This window comes from Lampetra planeri, chromosome 52, assembly GCF_965212315.1.
Source record: "Lampetra planeri chromosome 52, kcLamPlan1.2.h2, whole genome shotgun sequence".
Lineage (NCBI taxonomy): Eukaryota > Metazoa > Chordata > Hyperoartia > Petromyzontiformes > Petromyzontidae > Lampetra > Lampetra planeri.
Window position 1 is genome coordinate 3,639,816 of NC_136158.1, and position 17,803 is coordinate 3,657,618.

At 44.9% G+C, this 17,803-nt stretch overlaps 1 protein-coding gene across 1 annotated transcript in view; it reads left to right on the top strand.

The window, feature by feature from the left end:
* LOC144734624 (leucine-rich repeat and fibronectin type-III domain-containing protein 4-like) overlaps nucleotides 1–2,259 on the top strand; it is a 51,175-nt gene extending 48,916 nt beyond the window's left edge. Inside the window, exon 2 of the mRNA XM_078616893.1 lies at nucleotides 996–2,259. Within this exon, the coding sequence (XP_078473019.1) occupies nucleotides 996–2,259 (1,264 nt within the window). The remainder of the gene's footprint in view (nucleotides 1–995) is intronic.
* Nucleotides 2,260–17,803: the final 15,544 nt, after the last annotated feature.

A 17,803-nucleotide genomic window follows, 5' to 3' on the forward strand; every position in this document is an offset into this window, starting at 1 on the left:
TGCTCGCCCGCCCCGCGCGCTAAAAGGCAAATCCCGAACGGCAACAACGCAACTTTGCGGGAGAGTTCGGTTCATGACGGATCGTCTGTACGCGACCTCCCTCATCCAACAGGAGGCACCGCGGCTGCGATTAGCACGGCGTGCGGTGCGATAGACGATCGGCGTACGTACGTAACGTGGAAACACTTTCAACCTTTGCTGCCAAATCACCTTTGCGAAGAGCGCAGACGCGAGCGCGAGAACGTCGGAGCAAGCCGCACGGCGCCGACAGCTTTGCGCCCTCGTCTCTGTCGTCTCCCTTCCCTCGTTATTTTTGGTCATCATGTCGTTTTTTTTTGGTGTTTAACAAGAAATGTAACATTTACACCTTTTTCCAGTGTAACATGAATACCATTGTGTTACCGCTGTGTTCACAGACAACAACAACAACAAACCCACGCTCAAAAACCCCATTTCTAAATGCCCTCCGTCACTCACATCACACACGGAGGTCACCCTCTGTAGCCCAACGCGTCAAAATTAATGGAACCCACCTCCCCACCCACCCGTCCCCCACCTTCAACTTAGCATCGTGACATTCCAGCCAAATACTGACAGAAACCAGGACCTTGAAGATGCGACAGTGGCTGGATAAGCCATTTCCTTCAATCGCATAATTTGTAGCCCCCATAGATTGCCAGTAAATTGAAAGTGTTGTTGTTCTTCTCGGTTCTTTCGGTAAAGTCACGTAGAAGGGTCGTTGTTGTTGTTGTTCGGAAAAATGGAAGGAACCGGAAAGAGAGGGAGACCTCACAGAGAATGCCTTGATGGCGACATCGTAAGAGATTGGTGCCAGCAAGATGTGGCCACTACTTGAGCATATTGGCACAAGACAGAGGAAAGTGGAAACCAATGCCCATGGATCGTGATGATGATGATGATATCGCCAGTTTCGCATTGTTCACGACAAAGTTCACTGAAGCCCTCTGTATCTTTGGGTCCCTCCCTCCCTCCAGGATGATCCCGGCCACGAGCAAGCGCTTCCGCGTGTCGCAGCTGGTGGGCGGCTCGGACTACGACCTGTGCGTGCTGGCGCTGTGCGCACGAGCCGGCGCGCCCTCGGCCTCCACGCGGGCCCTGGGCTGCGTGCGCTTCTCCACGCCGGCGCCCGTCCGCTCCGGCGCCGACGACGCCGACTGCTCGGGGGCGCTGACGGGGGCGCACGCGGGCGGCACCGTCGTGCTCGTCATCGCGGCGCTCATCGTCGCCTCGCTGCTCGCGTTCATCGGCGTCTACGTGGCGCGCAACCGCGGCGCGCTGGGCCGGGCGGCGCGCGCCGACGGCTGCGGGCGGTGGTGCCCGTCCGCGCTGGAAGCGCGGGACAGCTGCTGCTGCTGCTGCCGCGAGCCGGGCGGCCGCTCGCGCGACGTGGCCAAGAACAACGGCGGGATGGCGCGGTTCCCCAACGGGGGTGGCGGCGCCGCGCCGGCATCGCCGACCGCCTCCTACGATCGCCGGCCACTCCGGCACGACCGCCGGCACCGGCACGCGGAGGAGGCGCCGGCGTACGAGTCCGCCGACTTCTTCGGCGGCACCCGCACGTGCTCCGCGTCGAGCGTGAGCAGCCGCGGCTCGCTGGGGTCGAGCGACGGGAGGTCGTCGGTGACGCCCGACAGCGTCTCGCTGAGCGGCGCGGGGCAGGCCGGGAACGGGACGACGGCGGCGGCTGCGGCGGCGTCGCGCTCCGGCTCGATCGCGACGGCCGGCGCGACCTGCGACTGCGGCGTCCGCTCCGAGATCGACCGCCTGCTCGCCAACGCCTTCTTCTCCCCGGCGTCGCCGCCGCCCCTCGGCGGCGCGCGCCCGGTGTCGGCGAGCGACGACGGCGACCGCAGCACCGTCGACTCGCGCCAGTCGAGCCTCGTGCCGGGCTCGGAGCGGGCGCCACTGCTGGGCGCGGCGTCCTACTCCACCGGCGTGGCCGCTTCGTCAGCGTCGTCGGCGTCGTCTCACGCCGGGCAGCGTCTGGCGCGGCTGCTCGGCCTGCAGTCGGCGGCACCGCTAGCCGGCGCCGTCGCGGTGCTGCCGGCGGCGGGGGAGTTCCCGCGCGGACGCGCCAAGCGGAGCCAGTCGTTCGAGGCGCGCGGCCGGAAGCGCAAGAGCGACCCCGGCGACCTGACGGGCGGGGGCACGCTGCCGCGCAACGCCGACGGGGCGAAGATGGCTGCGCGCCGATCGCTGTGCCTGAGCTCGGAGTGGGTCATGGAGAGCACCGTGTGAGCGCGCCGCGCGTTCTGACTTCGCGAGGCGGCCGCCGTTTCCCAGGAGCAGAGGCCTCTCTCGCTCACTCCAGACAGAGTGTCATCCGCCAACTTGGAGGTTCCCGGATTGGCCTCATGAGCCACCTGCGTAGCCACGAACACCGACCATCATCGCGGTCCATGGATGATCATTGTACTCGACCTCGACGGATCCCAGATGATGATGACGACGACGACAACAAAACCGGGTCGTAACGTTTAAAGAATAACGTCTCGAAATGGCACAGGAACAGAGGACTACTTGTGAACGCATTGCCTCGAGTGGTGTAGTATTACTATTATTATTGCGCGACTGACACTAAAAAACTATTCTTGATGTCCTGGGGGAGACTTCCAGATTTCTCGGGGAGAGCTGCTGCCTCAAAGAGAGGACCTATAAACTTGGACAAATTTGTAACCCCGTTGAAGACGTCGACTCGAGACGAGATGCATCCTGGTAGGCGGTAACTTTTTTTCCTGCGTGTGTTCAGTTTGTTGTCTTTTCCCCCGCACCACGCGATCGATTGGCCACATACGGCGGCACGCGAGAAGATCAGCACATGTACATACCAAGAGCTGTTGTACCTTTCGGGCGTGGACTCGCACCAGAAGGTCGCATCGGTGGGTGCAGGTTCCATTTTGCTACCAACTACTTCGGCAGTGTTCGGTAGATAGCTCTCAGTTTTTTATTATTTATTCAGCAAGCTAGTAGGTTGAAATGCATTGCAGATGTTTGTATTTGTCCCTGTTCAATAGGAATGAATCAGACTTTAAGTAAACGAACAGACGAGCATTACTTGAGGCATAAAAATATTCAAATTTGACAACGTTTTGTAAATTAACATTGAAGGTAGAAAACGGAGGTTTGTATAAATGACTGAATGTGATGTGAGGGAAAGAAATATACAGGCTGGCCCAAAAGTTTGGATGCATAGGGTGATTATATTTATTTTAACAATGCACATCGGGGTATTTAATTTATCTTAATAAATGGTTAAACTGACTTCCATGAACATTGATGCATGCCTGCATTCTCTATTGAAATTAATTCGGGACCTTTTCCCAGATTACACCTGCAAGATTTGAACATTATTTGTTATATCGTCAGTTATTTTTCGTCTCGATTCAGTCAAATGTTCTTTTTCATTTTTAAATGTCATCAGAAAAGGACGAAGGATGCATCAATATGAACAATAGTCGCAGATGAAATGTGAACTTAAAGAATACACAACTGAAATGTTTTAATGCCAGCATGAAAATAAATATGATTACCCCGTGTATGTCCTGAATTTTGGGCCACCCTATATAATCAGTTCCAGTTCATTTATTCAGTGTTCACGGCTTTGGATCAGGTTTCATGTTCATTGGGCCTCATCAGCAAAGACGTGGTCTGGTCAAGTAATACCGGTTGTACAACCTCAATTGTTGAGCATCACGAATGAGCAAACATATTAAAGTTCTGACATTGTAACAGCTGTGTTTTGGGAATACTGAAAGTATATATATTTTTTTTTCTGCTCCGTTTGTGAAATTAAAAAAGGAAAAAACGTTAAAGAACTGAAAATATTCTAAAATATATATGTGTATATCAGTGTGTGAGCCTTTCATCATGTTTGCCGGTGGTATTATATATTTTTTAACTAACCTTTGTTCTACGACATATTAAAAAAAAAAGCAAAAGAAAACGCAAAAGCATCTTGTGTAGTCAAAGCACGTGAGTTTGTTTTTAATTAAAATCCAATGCTCCTGCTGAGTTTTTACATCTCCGTTCACAGGAATATCCCGACTCCCACGGGGAAATTACGTGTGCTATTTGGAACCAAGTGTAATGATCGTTAATTGTTGTTAATTGTTTGACGCACAATAGGCAACACAACGTGAATCACATCGTAAGCAACTCGACGCGGGAAGGCAATTGTACCAACAGTGGGGTGTCAGGCGCATGCCAGATTGTCGGCCGGTTCAATCTCCCGGTGCGGCACTTGAAACAATGGTGCAAGTGTCTTGAATCTCCGACCTGCCTGCCAAGCAGTATGAATCTTGTGTTTTATTTTTTTTATTTTATTATTTCCATTCTACTTGACTTTACCGAAAGAACCAAGAAGATGAATCCCAGCAGTCACGAAAGCTTTAAATCGAAATTCAGTATGAATCCGTTCACCCCGGTGAATCCGGACCAAATACATCCAGACCACATGGCGAGATGTTAACTCCCTCGCCAGGTATGCAGGAGGGCGTGGCTTCGATTCCGACCCTGAGGCCTGTTGTATATTTGGAGTTTGCGTGTCTCTCTCTCCCCGTGGTCGTGTAGATTTTTCTCCACATTTATAAACAACGTGTTTATAAATTACCACTTGATAAGCCACTTTGTTGAACTATCATTTGTGGCCAGGTTGCTTCTGAAAAATATCTTTCTCGCTCAGTGGACCTTACCTGGTAAAATAAAAATAGTTTTTAGTTTCGTTTACTTATTGATACCACCAGAGATGGCAAAACATGAGTTGTACCATAATTTTTACATCGGCAATAGACTATGTTATCACATAGTCCACTTGCGTTAGCCGTGTACAGAATCCGAATCGGAAATGTATTTCCCCAGTGAAGCCCTTTGCGGCAACAAAAAGCTTTTGTTCAAGGGCTACTCGGCCCAGCGGACAACGTAAAATCTGGCATCCTGAAATTGGTGCCGAGCATTTGGCCTGGCGACATGGACTAACCAGGGGCTGTCACTCGTGAACGTCACGTTGCCGCTCGACTACTATCAACAAGGCGGTGTGTTGTGAATTTTGTTGTGTGGAACGGATGGCGGCGACGTGAACGAAATGGGACGAAACACCGCGCGTGAACGTTGAGCGGGGAACTCGAGTCTCCCACTGTGCCTGTTCAGCTGAACGTAATGTTGGTTTCATTATTTCCCCCCTCTTGGCTCTAAGCAGCAGCAGCAGCTGCAGTAGCGACGACACCATCAAGAAACAAAGCAGCCACATTTTTAAACAACAAAGAGGCTGGGAATGGCGAATGAGGAGATCGCAGTCGGGACATGGAATGTAAGAACACACTATACGGTACTACGAAAGAGGTTGGTGCCAGAAAGATGTGGCACTACTTGAGCATGTTGGCACAAGACATCGGAAAGTTTAAACGAATTCTGAAATGTACCGTGGACACCAATGGACCCATGGATCGTTATGATGATGATGGTCCTTAAGGCTTTAGAAGGAAAACATTCATTTTTTGTGCGCAGTACAGTTTTATTTATTATATAGATATTTTTTAATTAACAATTATATCCATTTTGTGCCTTTGACATATCAGAGTAGGGTGATATATTTGTCCTAGATTTGAAGCTTTCGTGACTGCTTGGATTCATACTCTTGGGTTTTATTCAGTAAAGTCACGTAGGTAATAAATAATAATAATAAAATCAAATAACTCAATTAAATCACGACGTTTCGGAGGCAACACAAGTCTCCGTATCACTTGATACAGTAAATTTTGCTGTGACGGTCCCACCTGAAGACGGAGACTTGTGTTGCCTCCAAAACGTCGTGATTTAATTGAGTTATTTTCTTTCATGATTATTTTTAACCTACGTGACTTTACCGAAAAAAATCTAAGACAAATTTCAAACATCAGCAGAGCTACCCACGTGATCATTGCAATGGCACTGCAGATCTTCACGTGATTTTCTTCCAAGGGTTTCCTTTCCGAAGCCAGATCGTAATCTGAGCAATCAGTTGTGCAACCAAAGTCGCTGTCGAAGGAGTTGCGAAACTTAATCTCCTGCTTTTATCCCGCATCTGAGCCAAGTACCAGGGAATCCTCTACTTACAAACGAGTTAGATTCCAGAGATTTGTTCTTAAGTCGATTTGTTCGTGAGTCCAACTCTACTACTGTCGATTCTAAAAGTGTTGTGCGGCCTGTACACTAAACACGCAAATGGCTTTAAAAGTTGTATAATCTCCTGTAGATTCAGATGCCACTGGTTATTCACGTTCTGCAGATGTAGATGCCACCGGTTCTTCATGTTATGTAGATGTAGATTCCACTGGTTCTTCAGGTTCTGTAGATGTAGATGCCACTGGTTCCTCACGTTCTGCAGATGTAGATGTCACTGGTTATTCATGTTATGTAGATGTAGATGCCACTGGTTCTTCACGTTCTGCAGATGTAGATGCCACTGGTTCTTCACCTGCAGCAGATGTAGATGCCACTGGTTCTTCAGGTTCTGCAGATGTAGATGCCACTGGTTCATCATGTTCTGCAGATGTAGATGCCACTGGTTCATCATGTTCTGCAGATGTAGATGCCACCGGTTCTTCACGTTCTGCAGATGTAGATGCCACCGGTTCTTCACGTTCTGCAGATGTAGATGCCACTGGTTCTTCACATTCTGTAGATGTAGATGCCACCACCGCCATCTATTGCGTGGCACTTGAACTTACGACCCTCGGTTCGAACAGGCAACTGGACATCAGGACGGGTTTATTCGTATCTCTGAAAATTCCTATGTCGAATGTTCGTAAGCAGACGAGTCTCCTTTCGTTTTCTCAACGAGTGCGTGTCTAGATGTGAAGCTTTTGTGACTGCAAGGATTCATATTCTTAGGTTTTTTCGGTAAAGTCACGTAGGTAAAAATTTTTAATTAATAAAAGTAAAATGAATATAAAATAAAAATCACGATTTTTCATCACGAAATCATAATTTTTATTTTATATTTATTTTACTTTTATTAATTTTTACTTTTCACCTACGTGACTTTACCGAAAAAACCTAAGAATATGAGTGCGTGTTTGGCTACGCCCCTTTACAGCAGAGCCCCGCCCCCTTTATCTGGTTGGCTCCACCCCCACACTTAAAGATTGTAACAAACCAATCGGTAGCTTGCAAATGTGTCACGTGACGAAATACGTTTGCTAAATATAGCCGAGATCGCTGGAAAAGTAAGATGCTGCCTCTTGATTGCGTGTGCAACTGCACTGCAACTGGTTGCAGAGACAATCCATGCATTCACAGTGAAGTCGTGCAACGTTTTCACTTGGTTGTGGAACTGGCTTACCGCAGCCGCTGGGATATTGCTTCCTTGAATTGCATAAGCAAGTGAATGGTTTGCGCTCTGTTCGTAACACAGTGAAACTTCCCATTATCTGTGAACCGAAAACCCCGATTATCCATGGGTCAGTTATTCCGATGCATTAATTTACACAGGATTAAGAGGAAGAAGCTAAAAGGTTTAGGACCCGTTTTTGTAGATCTTAAGCAGGAATACGAATCTGATTGGAGAGAAGGGGTGAAAGGAGAGGTCTTTACATTCCATTGGCATTAACTGTGAGACGAACTGGCTGCGTAAAATATTTGAAAGGTGGGACTTGGATTTTCTTACTTGTGATAAATGTACTCGTGAAGATAAATATACTGGTGTTCCACAGGGGTGTGATTTTCCACCCACCTACTTTAATGCTGTGCTCAGTAAATGCGTCGGACAAATCCAGACACAGACATTGCAGAAATGTCGGAGAACCACAATGGGTAATTTGCCCCCGAGAAACCTGGCTGAGAATGAAGATGAGATGGATTTGTCAGCTAGAAACCTATAGGGAGCATTGCAGCTTTTAGGTTCAGAAGCTGCATCATCATCAGCAGCAGCAGCAGCGGCACCCATTATAAATCCACTTCTGCACGAAGGCCTCCCCTAAGCCATCCATCACCAACCTCTTACGATGCAGGAATCCACCTCGCACATGACCTGATTCCATCATTCCATCTCTTTATAAACTATAAAAACTAAAATTACCAGGTAATGCCCCCTGGGTTATGTAGCTCGTTTTCAGAAGCCACCTGGCTACCACAAACGATAGTTCAACGAAGTGGCTCATCACGTGGAAATGTATCGCAGCCGAATACTCTGAACGCGTGTTCCTTAATGTGGAGGGAAAAACCGAAGGACCCGGAGAAATTTCCACGCGACCACAGACAGACGGAGAACATGCAAACTCCAAATATACAGGCGTCAGGGTTGGGGTCGATCTCACAACCTCCTGTATACCATCCCCCGGCTCCTGGTTTTGTTAAGCTACTGGTGGAAATTTTGTAGAACCTGGAGGCAACCCATGCAGAACAGGGGGCGAACGTACAAACTCCACACTGAAGAAGCACCCCGAATTGTAACCCAGGCCCTTCTTGCTGTGAGGCACAAGTGTTAACAGATGCGCGCCGACCATCCTGCCCGAATAACACTGGTCAACAAAATAAAAATTCTGGCCTGGACTTTTGCAGCTGTTTTAGACTAATTTCAGGGTGCTGATTCCAAATCTGATCTCAGATTTGCTCTATCACATCTCATTTTTATGCTATCGGCATACCCCATTTTCATTGATTTTACCCGAAATTAACTCTGTCACTTATGATTGCAAGTTGTTGCGAGTCAGTGACTGCTTTAGTGTTAAAATATGGTGCTGTATTTTTAGAATAGTGTGTTTATAATATCACTTTATGTAGATATCCACATTTATTTAATATTTTTCTTCTGCAGTTTTTATTGAAATTTCAATATTTGATATCTCAAAAACCTGATGTGATAGACAAAAACTGATGCCAGATTTGGAATCAGCACCCTAAAATTGTGTGTTGACCAATGTGATCCCAGGCCCCTGTGTTGCCAGCAGTGCCGGATTGTCCTAGTAGCAAAAGTAGCTCAATATGCTACGGGCGCCGCACTTTCAATTGCTTTCAAGCTATCAATTCCGGTTCAGTGAATCTGCACTCGCTCTATTACTATAGTACTATACCGCCTTCAACTTTTATGAACGACTGGGTGTTTAAGGTTAGCGATTTGTCATATTATCCGTCTGTATAACAAGTGAAAAAATACAATAACTTTACTAGGCAAGTAAAAAAATTGTGTTTTAATATTTACGTGTTTTTTTTTTATTTAGGGCCCTTTTATAACATGTGCTACAGGCTCCGCACTCGCTTAATCAGGCACTGGTTGCCAGGCTCGCTGTTCTGGCTAAAAAATAAGCTCTTTGGCTCCACCACCATTATAATACCCTAGGCAAGCTTACCCATGCGTGCGATTAACATATTAACATCTCATGCCTCTGGGCTGTCATCTCTTGTGGAGCCATCACCTCCACCTGTAATAAATTACATTTCCTAGCGCATCCCCCCCCCCACCCCCGTCCTTTGCAGCCTAATTAATGCCGCAATCATCAATCATTCCGCCTTCAAAGCCATAACGCGCAAGCCACCAACGCTGCCATTTCAGAGTTATCTTGTGACACCACCCACTTGAATTGTCGGTCAGAGTATTAATGTAAAACGGTGGGGGGGGGGCTTTTATAGGATTATCTCGGCAGTAGCATCTCTCAGTTTTTTTCTGTTGGCATCAACGACGCCATGTGTAAAATGAAAGCACCGTCGTCATTGTTTTCATCATCTTGCGTTCCGTCCGTTATCTGCGTCAGGGCGTGAAATACAAGCGTCGTCATTTTGCGTGTGAAAGCTACACGTGTCCACCACAACCCGGTCATGAGATCAAATATCTCAGAATGATCACTGAAGTCGGTGCGGACCATATTAATGATATTTTTTTTTTCAAATAAGCAGACAATATATGTCTTCTTCACATAATTTATCTCTCCACGTAAACATTAAAAAATATCTATTTTTACACAACCTCTGAGCTGAATGGCCTTTTGGGAGTGTATATCAGCAGCATTTTTTTCAAGGCAAGCCAACTCTGGACTGGTGTCGACACAGTCATAAGTACTCGTATACAATTTTGCGTCGAATTAGGACCGAATGTCACAAAGTGAGGGACCTTGTCTATAAGATCGACAGTTCGCCAACGTTAATGCAAGAAAAGCCTGAGACACTGTGTTGAAACCACTCTAGAGATTTGCTTGCCTTCTGCCAATGCTGCCGATATTATGCACTCCCCAAATGTCTTTGCCGCTGATGGTTTGTGAAATCAATACGTTTTTTATTGTTTACATGGGAGAGACAGACATGGGGATACAGAGGAATTAGCAATGTGCACTTCCCACCCACTGTATCAAAATAGTTCGATGGTTTATCTTTTCCTAAGTTCGTGTAAGCATTGGTCAATTCAAGAAACGCAACTCTCATCTTGAACAACTTCAATAGTGCTTACTCTTTGATTCTTTCGGTAAAGTCACGGGATACACACATTTCAAACCTTTGAAAACAGTGTGCATCAGCAGCAGACCATGCTTTCCCACCTGATGACGGACGCTTGTGTTGCGCCTGAAACGTCGTGATCTATTTTATTTCATTTTCTACCCACGTGGCTTCACCGAAAGAACCAAAGAGTATGGATTCCTGCAGTCACGAAAGCTTCAAATCCAGATTCAATGGTGCTGCTTGTTGCTGGCCGCTCGGAGTTGTCGGCCTTCAGTCCTGCGCTCAGCATCCGTGCCGGGGGGCATACCAGGTGTTCTCGGCACGGGGTACGAGGTGGCCATGAGATGGCAGTAGAGCAATGGATTCTTAAATCTATCTGTGTGGAGCTTAGAGTACCACCCCCTCGTATGAGTGGGTTTTCTCCGGGTACTATTTATCTCCCACATGCCTCTCAATAATAAACCTATCTCTTTGCAGGAACCTCCTGATTTTCAACAGGTTAACAAAACTTTAACTTATTTTAGTTTTTTTTCTTTCAGGTAAGGCCCACTGAGCGATCTAGCTCGTTTTACAGAAGCGATCTGGCCATCACAAATAATCGCTCAACAAAAGTGGCTTTTACTTGTGGAAATTCATAGCAGCCCAAATGCTCTGACTCACACACTCAGACACTCATCCACTGACTCACATGCTCACTCGGTCACCCACCTACTCACTATTACAGGTCACAAACACTTTCTATTCTTCATGGGACCTCACTATCGCTCCCCTCTACACACACACGATATGAGACTATTTTCAGTGCCGTGTATAAGACTTTTCTTACGAGCTATTTCTGTGTCTTTGGTTTGCATCATATATATAATCGGTGTGTCCAAATCAACCATAAATGCATCCAATTTTCGTCCGATAGCTTAAGCAGGCCTGAACTTGGATCGTTCCCAGATGGGTGACCAACACCGTGCATGCATAGCAGGGTGCTATAGGCGGCTACGTTGTGGCCGACACAGTGGCTGTGTACGTGGTGATCTCTTCACCAGTACAGACCGATCAGAGTGGTGAAGTATGCTCAAATAACCCGCGTGACCCACACGGCGTGGGGTCGAGGAGGGGTAGGCTTCATCCAGCAGTGGATTGAGGACGGCAAAATGATTGGTGGTGATGAGAGCAAAGCACAGCTTTTGTTCTGAACAAACTCTTTAAAAGATAGTCAACGTAAAATCGGGTAACCGTATCTCGAGCTGAGATGAGGCTGCACGTGCCCCATTATATCTGCCAAGCCTTGGCGTGTACAAACCCTGGTCTGCTGGAACTCATTTTCAGGATCATGAAACTCCAATGATTGCAAATGTCGGTTTAATATTTCATTCGTATGTTGAACCAATGAGGAAACTGGGGGGGGGGGGGGGGGGGCGGGGGAATGTTCGTAAACGTATGCGAAAGTGTCCGCTGCAACGTGTAGAATAACAACGCGCACGAATATCGTTCGGCAGCCGTAATTAATTCAGTTTCCACCCCCCCCCCCGCCCCCTCCTCGCTTCATGCGGTAGTAGATGCGTTCCGAACAAAAGGGGGGGGGGCACACAAAGCGAACTCGCTGACGACCAGCTTGTCTGCCGAGCGGTGCATGACAATGCACACACACACAAAGTACGCGTCCCACGTGCGACCACGCGGTAGACGTGTACATTCTTACCATCGGTCGCGTGCATGGGTGAATTCGAACCGCGCATAGTGAATTTTGCGGGTGGGAAAAGGTTAGCCGCGTATACGCGAAATCGCACAAAGCGAACCCGAACCGATGAAAGATTTATGCGCTCTGGTTCATTTGAAGGGACGTTCAAACAACAATTCGAATTTTGAGCGAATTATTGATTCATTTGATTGATTGATTTGTTTGCACCGAAAAGAAACATTAATCCTCAAGCTGTTTATTTTTACGATAATTAACCGCGGGGGACCTTTGTGAAAAAGGGGGAAGGTTAGAGCGTCGAATAAACCGCAACATCGCACACACTGGGTAGTAAAGAGAATACATTCGTCGTGGAAGGCAATATTCAAGGGAATATTTTATTCATATTGCATTTTGCGAGCAATATTTTATCATACCCTTTGGTTCTTTCGGTAAAGTCACGTAGGTAGAAATTAAAAAATATATAAAAAATATTGTGTCGGCGATCATCTCCTCCGCCATAAGCCAGTTGTGGAAATTCCACATTCATGGACATCTACGGGACCACCACGATGCACTGCATGTTGAACTTCTTTCGCACCGTACGTAGTCAACTGGGACAACCGAAGGTGCGGGGGAAGAGCAACACATTTAAACACAAAAAGTGATGTCGTGATGGCGTGATGGTGTGATGCTCCTTGAGATCAGCGAGGTATTGCGGCTCATTTGTAGCAAAGCACTCGGTGTGTAATGAGTTCGACCTCCTGTGTTATTGTTTTTGTTGTTAGAAACATCTACAAATTCCTTCCCTTTGTTCATTTCGGCGTCTCGTATTGAGACGAACGACGAGGGTCCCTCTGTAACTCACAACGCCGCCCCATCGGCACATCGAACCGACGACACTTGGATTTGCAAGTCCAATGCACTGCTAACCATTACAATGCGCAGTCCCTCCCAGAAAGGTGCGATTACAAACATCCAAACCACTGCTCTCTTATACTGTCGTCATGCTCCCGCAGTGCGCACGCAGCCGTTATCATGAATTGAGGTCACGGTTCAAACCCCCGAATTGATGATTTTTTTAATTTGGCTTATTTTCAAAATCAAGTTCCGTTCGTCCAGTTTGTACCGCCTGCTGTACTATCTCTTACCATCGAGGTTGATTCGTTTGTCTCATTTGTTCCGACCAATTTGCCCTGTCTTGTTTATTTCGACCATTATTCTAATGCTAAAAGTTCGCATACCATTTGCATGAATCAAGAATAATGGGGTTGTTCTGTGCAATAATTCCACGCGCGCATGCGCACTGTGAGCCAATTTGGATGTTTAGTTTGTGAACGGCAAGTAGCGGCAGAGATTTGCCTCTTCGGGGGGGGGGGGGGCCCCCATGAATTATTTTATTAAAAAAAAAGCGAGTGTCGAACAAAGCTTTTCTTGCCTATTTTTAGTTAATATTTTTATCAACGACATCTTGAAAACATACCTTTTTAGATTGGCTTTTAATTAGTATGCTCTGATTGTGCTGTTATTATGCTTTTTTTTATTATACGTTTAGTTCATTATCATGTTTCGTTTTTTTATAATTCTTATAGTTGTTTTAAATTGTGTCGGTCGCTTGTATTTTTACCTGTTAAACACTTTGTACTGAATTTTATCCACGAATTGTGCTACGTATGTAAAGTTTGATTTGTTTTGATTTCAAACCCTCAGTGAAGGTGTGTCTTAGAATCCTGTGGTGTTAAACAGGAATCGTTGCGTTATGCATACGTACTTCAGCACGATGGGAGGGGGAGATTTGTTGAAATTGAGTGACACTTGATGAAGTGGAATCTCTCTATCTCCCTCAGTAGTTTTATTTATAAAAATTGGCAACCGTGGATTTTTTTTTCATTTCCACTCAAAACTCATAAGGGAATCAACCTGTGGAAGAAGTGTGGTTCCTGCCAATGGAATGTGGAATTTCCAGGGCCCTCTGGAGAGGCTTCAGGGCCCTCTGCGTACAGGAAAATTTGCAATTTGCTCCGTTGGTAACAAAGGTGGAGAGGGGGGGGGACACACCTTGACTTAACCTTGACTTTCCCAGCAATTTATTTCACCTATTTACAATCAAGGTGCTGAATTTGCAAAATAATGCAAATCTCCGCGGCAATTAATTTACCTCATTAAAACAAAAAGTTGCACCATTATTTGTGCTCGGTAGAATTGGTTTATATACTTTCTCGACTTTGAATTGCTTTGCGCATATCCTTGGCAAAATGTTTTTTTTTTTTTGCCAGGGATAATTAGGTGTGTGTTGGCAGCGCTAGGGATATTATTCCATTATTTTTAAGCAAAACACCTAGATCCGACTGGTTTGCTCTACACGTAATCCAATATAATATTGAAGTAAAGGAGGTAAAAGTGCAGCCCTGCAATTGCTTGCTCACGTCACTGTTTGGCAGAAGGGCCTCTGCTGTGTTGACCTCATCTTCATAAACTGTCCAAGCGTCTCGGTGGGTGTACCCACACTTTATCCCACGGCGCGTGACCTGCCAATTGTGGAGTCCTATTAGCCCGGTTGGCCACGTACGGTGTGAAATAAGTTTAACATTCATGCTGTTAAATTTTGATTTAAAGCTTTCGTGACTGCAGGGATTCATCTTCTTGGTTCTTTCGGTAAAGTCACGTAGAAGGGAAACAATAAAATAATAAAAATATAAAACAATAAAATTCTCACGACGTTTCGACTGCAACACAATGAATCATTATCAGGTGTGAAAAACACGGCAACATTTTTTGAAAAAAGTGGCTGTTTGTTTCTTAACGTCAGCACCACGGACAGCGATCTTGACAGTTGTTCAGATGGACGAGTCCATCTATGTGTTTTTCACACCTGATGATGATTGCTTGTATTGCAGTCGAAACGTCGTGAGAATTTTATTGTTTATTTTTTTAATTTTATTGTTTCCCTTCTACGTGACTTTACCGAAAGAACCAAGAATATGCATACTGTTCATACATACGATCGACCGCGGTGAATCCATTTATCCTACTGGGTGGACAGAGTGGCCCTGGGATTTCAGAAACGTGCCCCATTGTTTAAACTAACCTCTACATACTCTTTGGTTCTTTCGGTAAAGTCACGTAAGTAGAAAAAAAAACTCCTACTTCAGCAGTTTTTTCTTGCCGTGGTTGTCCCACCTGATGACGATTGCTTGTGTTGCGATCGAAACGTCGTGATCTATTATTTTTCTACCTACGTGACTTTACCGAAAGAACCAAAGAGTATGGATTCCTGCAGTCACGAAATCTTCAAATCAAGATTTAGCCTCTAGATGTACGCATGTATCTTGGCTTGCTTTCTCAGTGAATGTAGCCATCCCTGCTCATCGGAGGTGCATGGGGAAGGACAACAAACTAGATACAAAAAATCAGCTCTAAAGAAATGAGTATTCAATTTGGAAATTCGTTGTCCATTTAGATGGAAGTCAAGAGCGCTTAGCATTGCAACACGGGGCATTTGTTTTGCCTTTGTAAAATAGTTTGGGTTTTATTTATTTTTCCGTGGCCCTAATTATGTTTGTAAGCGGTGTAAAAAAACGATCCTTTATTGATGTATATACTGTCTTCATTTTATACGTTATTACTGAAGAATGATATGAACGTGTAAATTAACATTTCAAGTGTCTATACGTGTATAGAGATAATTATTATTGTCCGAGAATAATAAATATTGTGTACAGATTTAATGTACCATACTTTCGTTGTGTTCAATATTACGTACTTGAATGTGTGTTCAATTCAGCACCCTTAATATCACCAATCGGGGATTCTTATCTTAATCCATGCGATTACAAGTGCGATTAATATTCTACAAACGTATGAAAGCCTACTAATAATCCTATTCAATACGAATTATGTAATGGCTGCAAGGGCAACATTTGTACGGCAGATGTTCCACGCTTTGTTTAAAAAAAAAACTTTTAATTCATTACTAAAATCTCTGTTTCATGACCAATTCCCACCTTGCAGTTTTTTGATAATTAATAGAATGTGGTATAAGATTGAAATAACTAATTGGCATAATATTTCAATAGAATTTGGTACAAGATTGAAATATTATAATATTTCAATCTTGTACCAAATTCTATTAATTCACCTCAATGCACACTTCACTGAATCAAACATTTACCGTAACCATGCACCAGTGACCTACCAATTCACCTTTCCTGTGATTCGATGAATTGTGGGCAGAGCTGGCTTACTCCGATTATTTAAGTAGTAATTTACCCTACCAATTATCTGTTCGATTTACATGACTAAATTGCACGGCAATTTTTTTAAAGGAAAAAAGCCTCATCACGTGTCTCTAAGCCTGCCGCCGGTTAGTAGGTGATATCAGAATCAGAATATTTATTTATACTCGAGAAATCTGATGAGCTATGAAGCTCTTTATCACAGATGTCCAGTGGGGGCAGGTGAGAACGTTACACAACAACAAACAGCACAAAAACACGCCAGGAGTGCTTGGTATAGGACAGGTAAGCAAGTTTAACACGGCCTAGGCTTTCCCCACCAATATTATCCATAAGAGGTTTCTATTTGTGGGTTGGATCGCATAAATATAAATGCGTCGTTAAACACGCCGCTGCCTGACACAGCCAATTAGTAAGGTTTGTCACCTAAAAAACACCCATGCCAATTAGTTACTAGTTCAGCACACCGGTGTGTTGGAGAGTAAACCTACAACATTTACAATTTGAGTAGTACGATGTTTCGCCGGTAATTTAACCAGTAATTACGACCAGCATCATCAGGCGAGACGTCGTACTCTAACAATAAATGTTGTGGGTTTGCTCTCCAACACACCGGTGTGCTGGACTAGTAACTAATTGGCTTGTTTTGACTTTAACTTTCGTGACTGCAGGAATTCATACTCTTGGTTCTTTCAGTAAAGTCACGTTAATAGAAAACATACATTTTTTACAACAAAATTTTTTAAATTAAATAAAATTAAACAATCTAGATTTGAAGTTTTCGTGACTGCAGGAATCATACTCTTTGGTTCTTTCGGTAAAGTCACGTAGGTAGAAAATAAAATAAATCACGACGTTTCGGGCGCAACACAAGCGTCCATCAACCAAAGAGTATACAATTAAACATTTAAATAATAAACTAAAATAACATAAAAATAACAAGTTGAAAATAATAAAAGCAAAAAACCCACAATAAAAAAAATGAAAATTTAAAATAATTGTATTTTATTATTTTTCTTTTCTTTTTTAGATTTTTTGTTTTCTATTAACGTGACTTTACCGAAAGAACCAAGCATATAATTGGCATGTTTTGTTTACGTGATAAACCTTACTAATTTGCTGTCGGGTGGTGGCGGGCTAAACGACACATTTATATATTTACGCGATCTAACCCAAAAATCCCTCTGTTGTGGATAAGGTAAACAAACGACTAAAAAATATTACAAATAAAACAAAACTTTTTTAATCATCAGCCGCGTCACTCTGTGCGTGGCTTTTAGGTGGTGGCCATCCTTTTAAAGGGTTTGAATAACCCACCGCAACATACTTTATATGACGGGTTGACTTACTGGATGTATCGTTCCAGCTGTAAATTACTCAAGAGAAGAGGAGAGTGCTTGCTGCCATGGCTCACTCCGAGGTTGACTGCGGCACCGAATTTCTCTTCTGTCGGTGGACAACAACTCCGTCG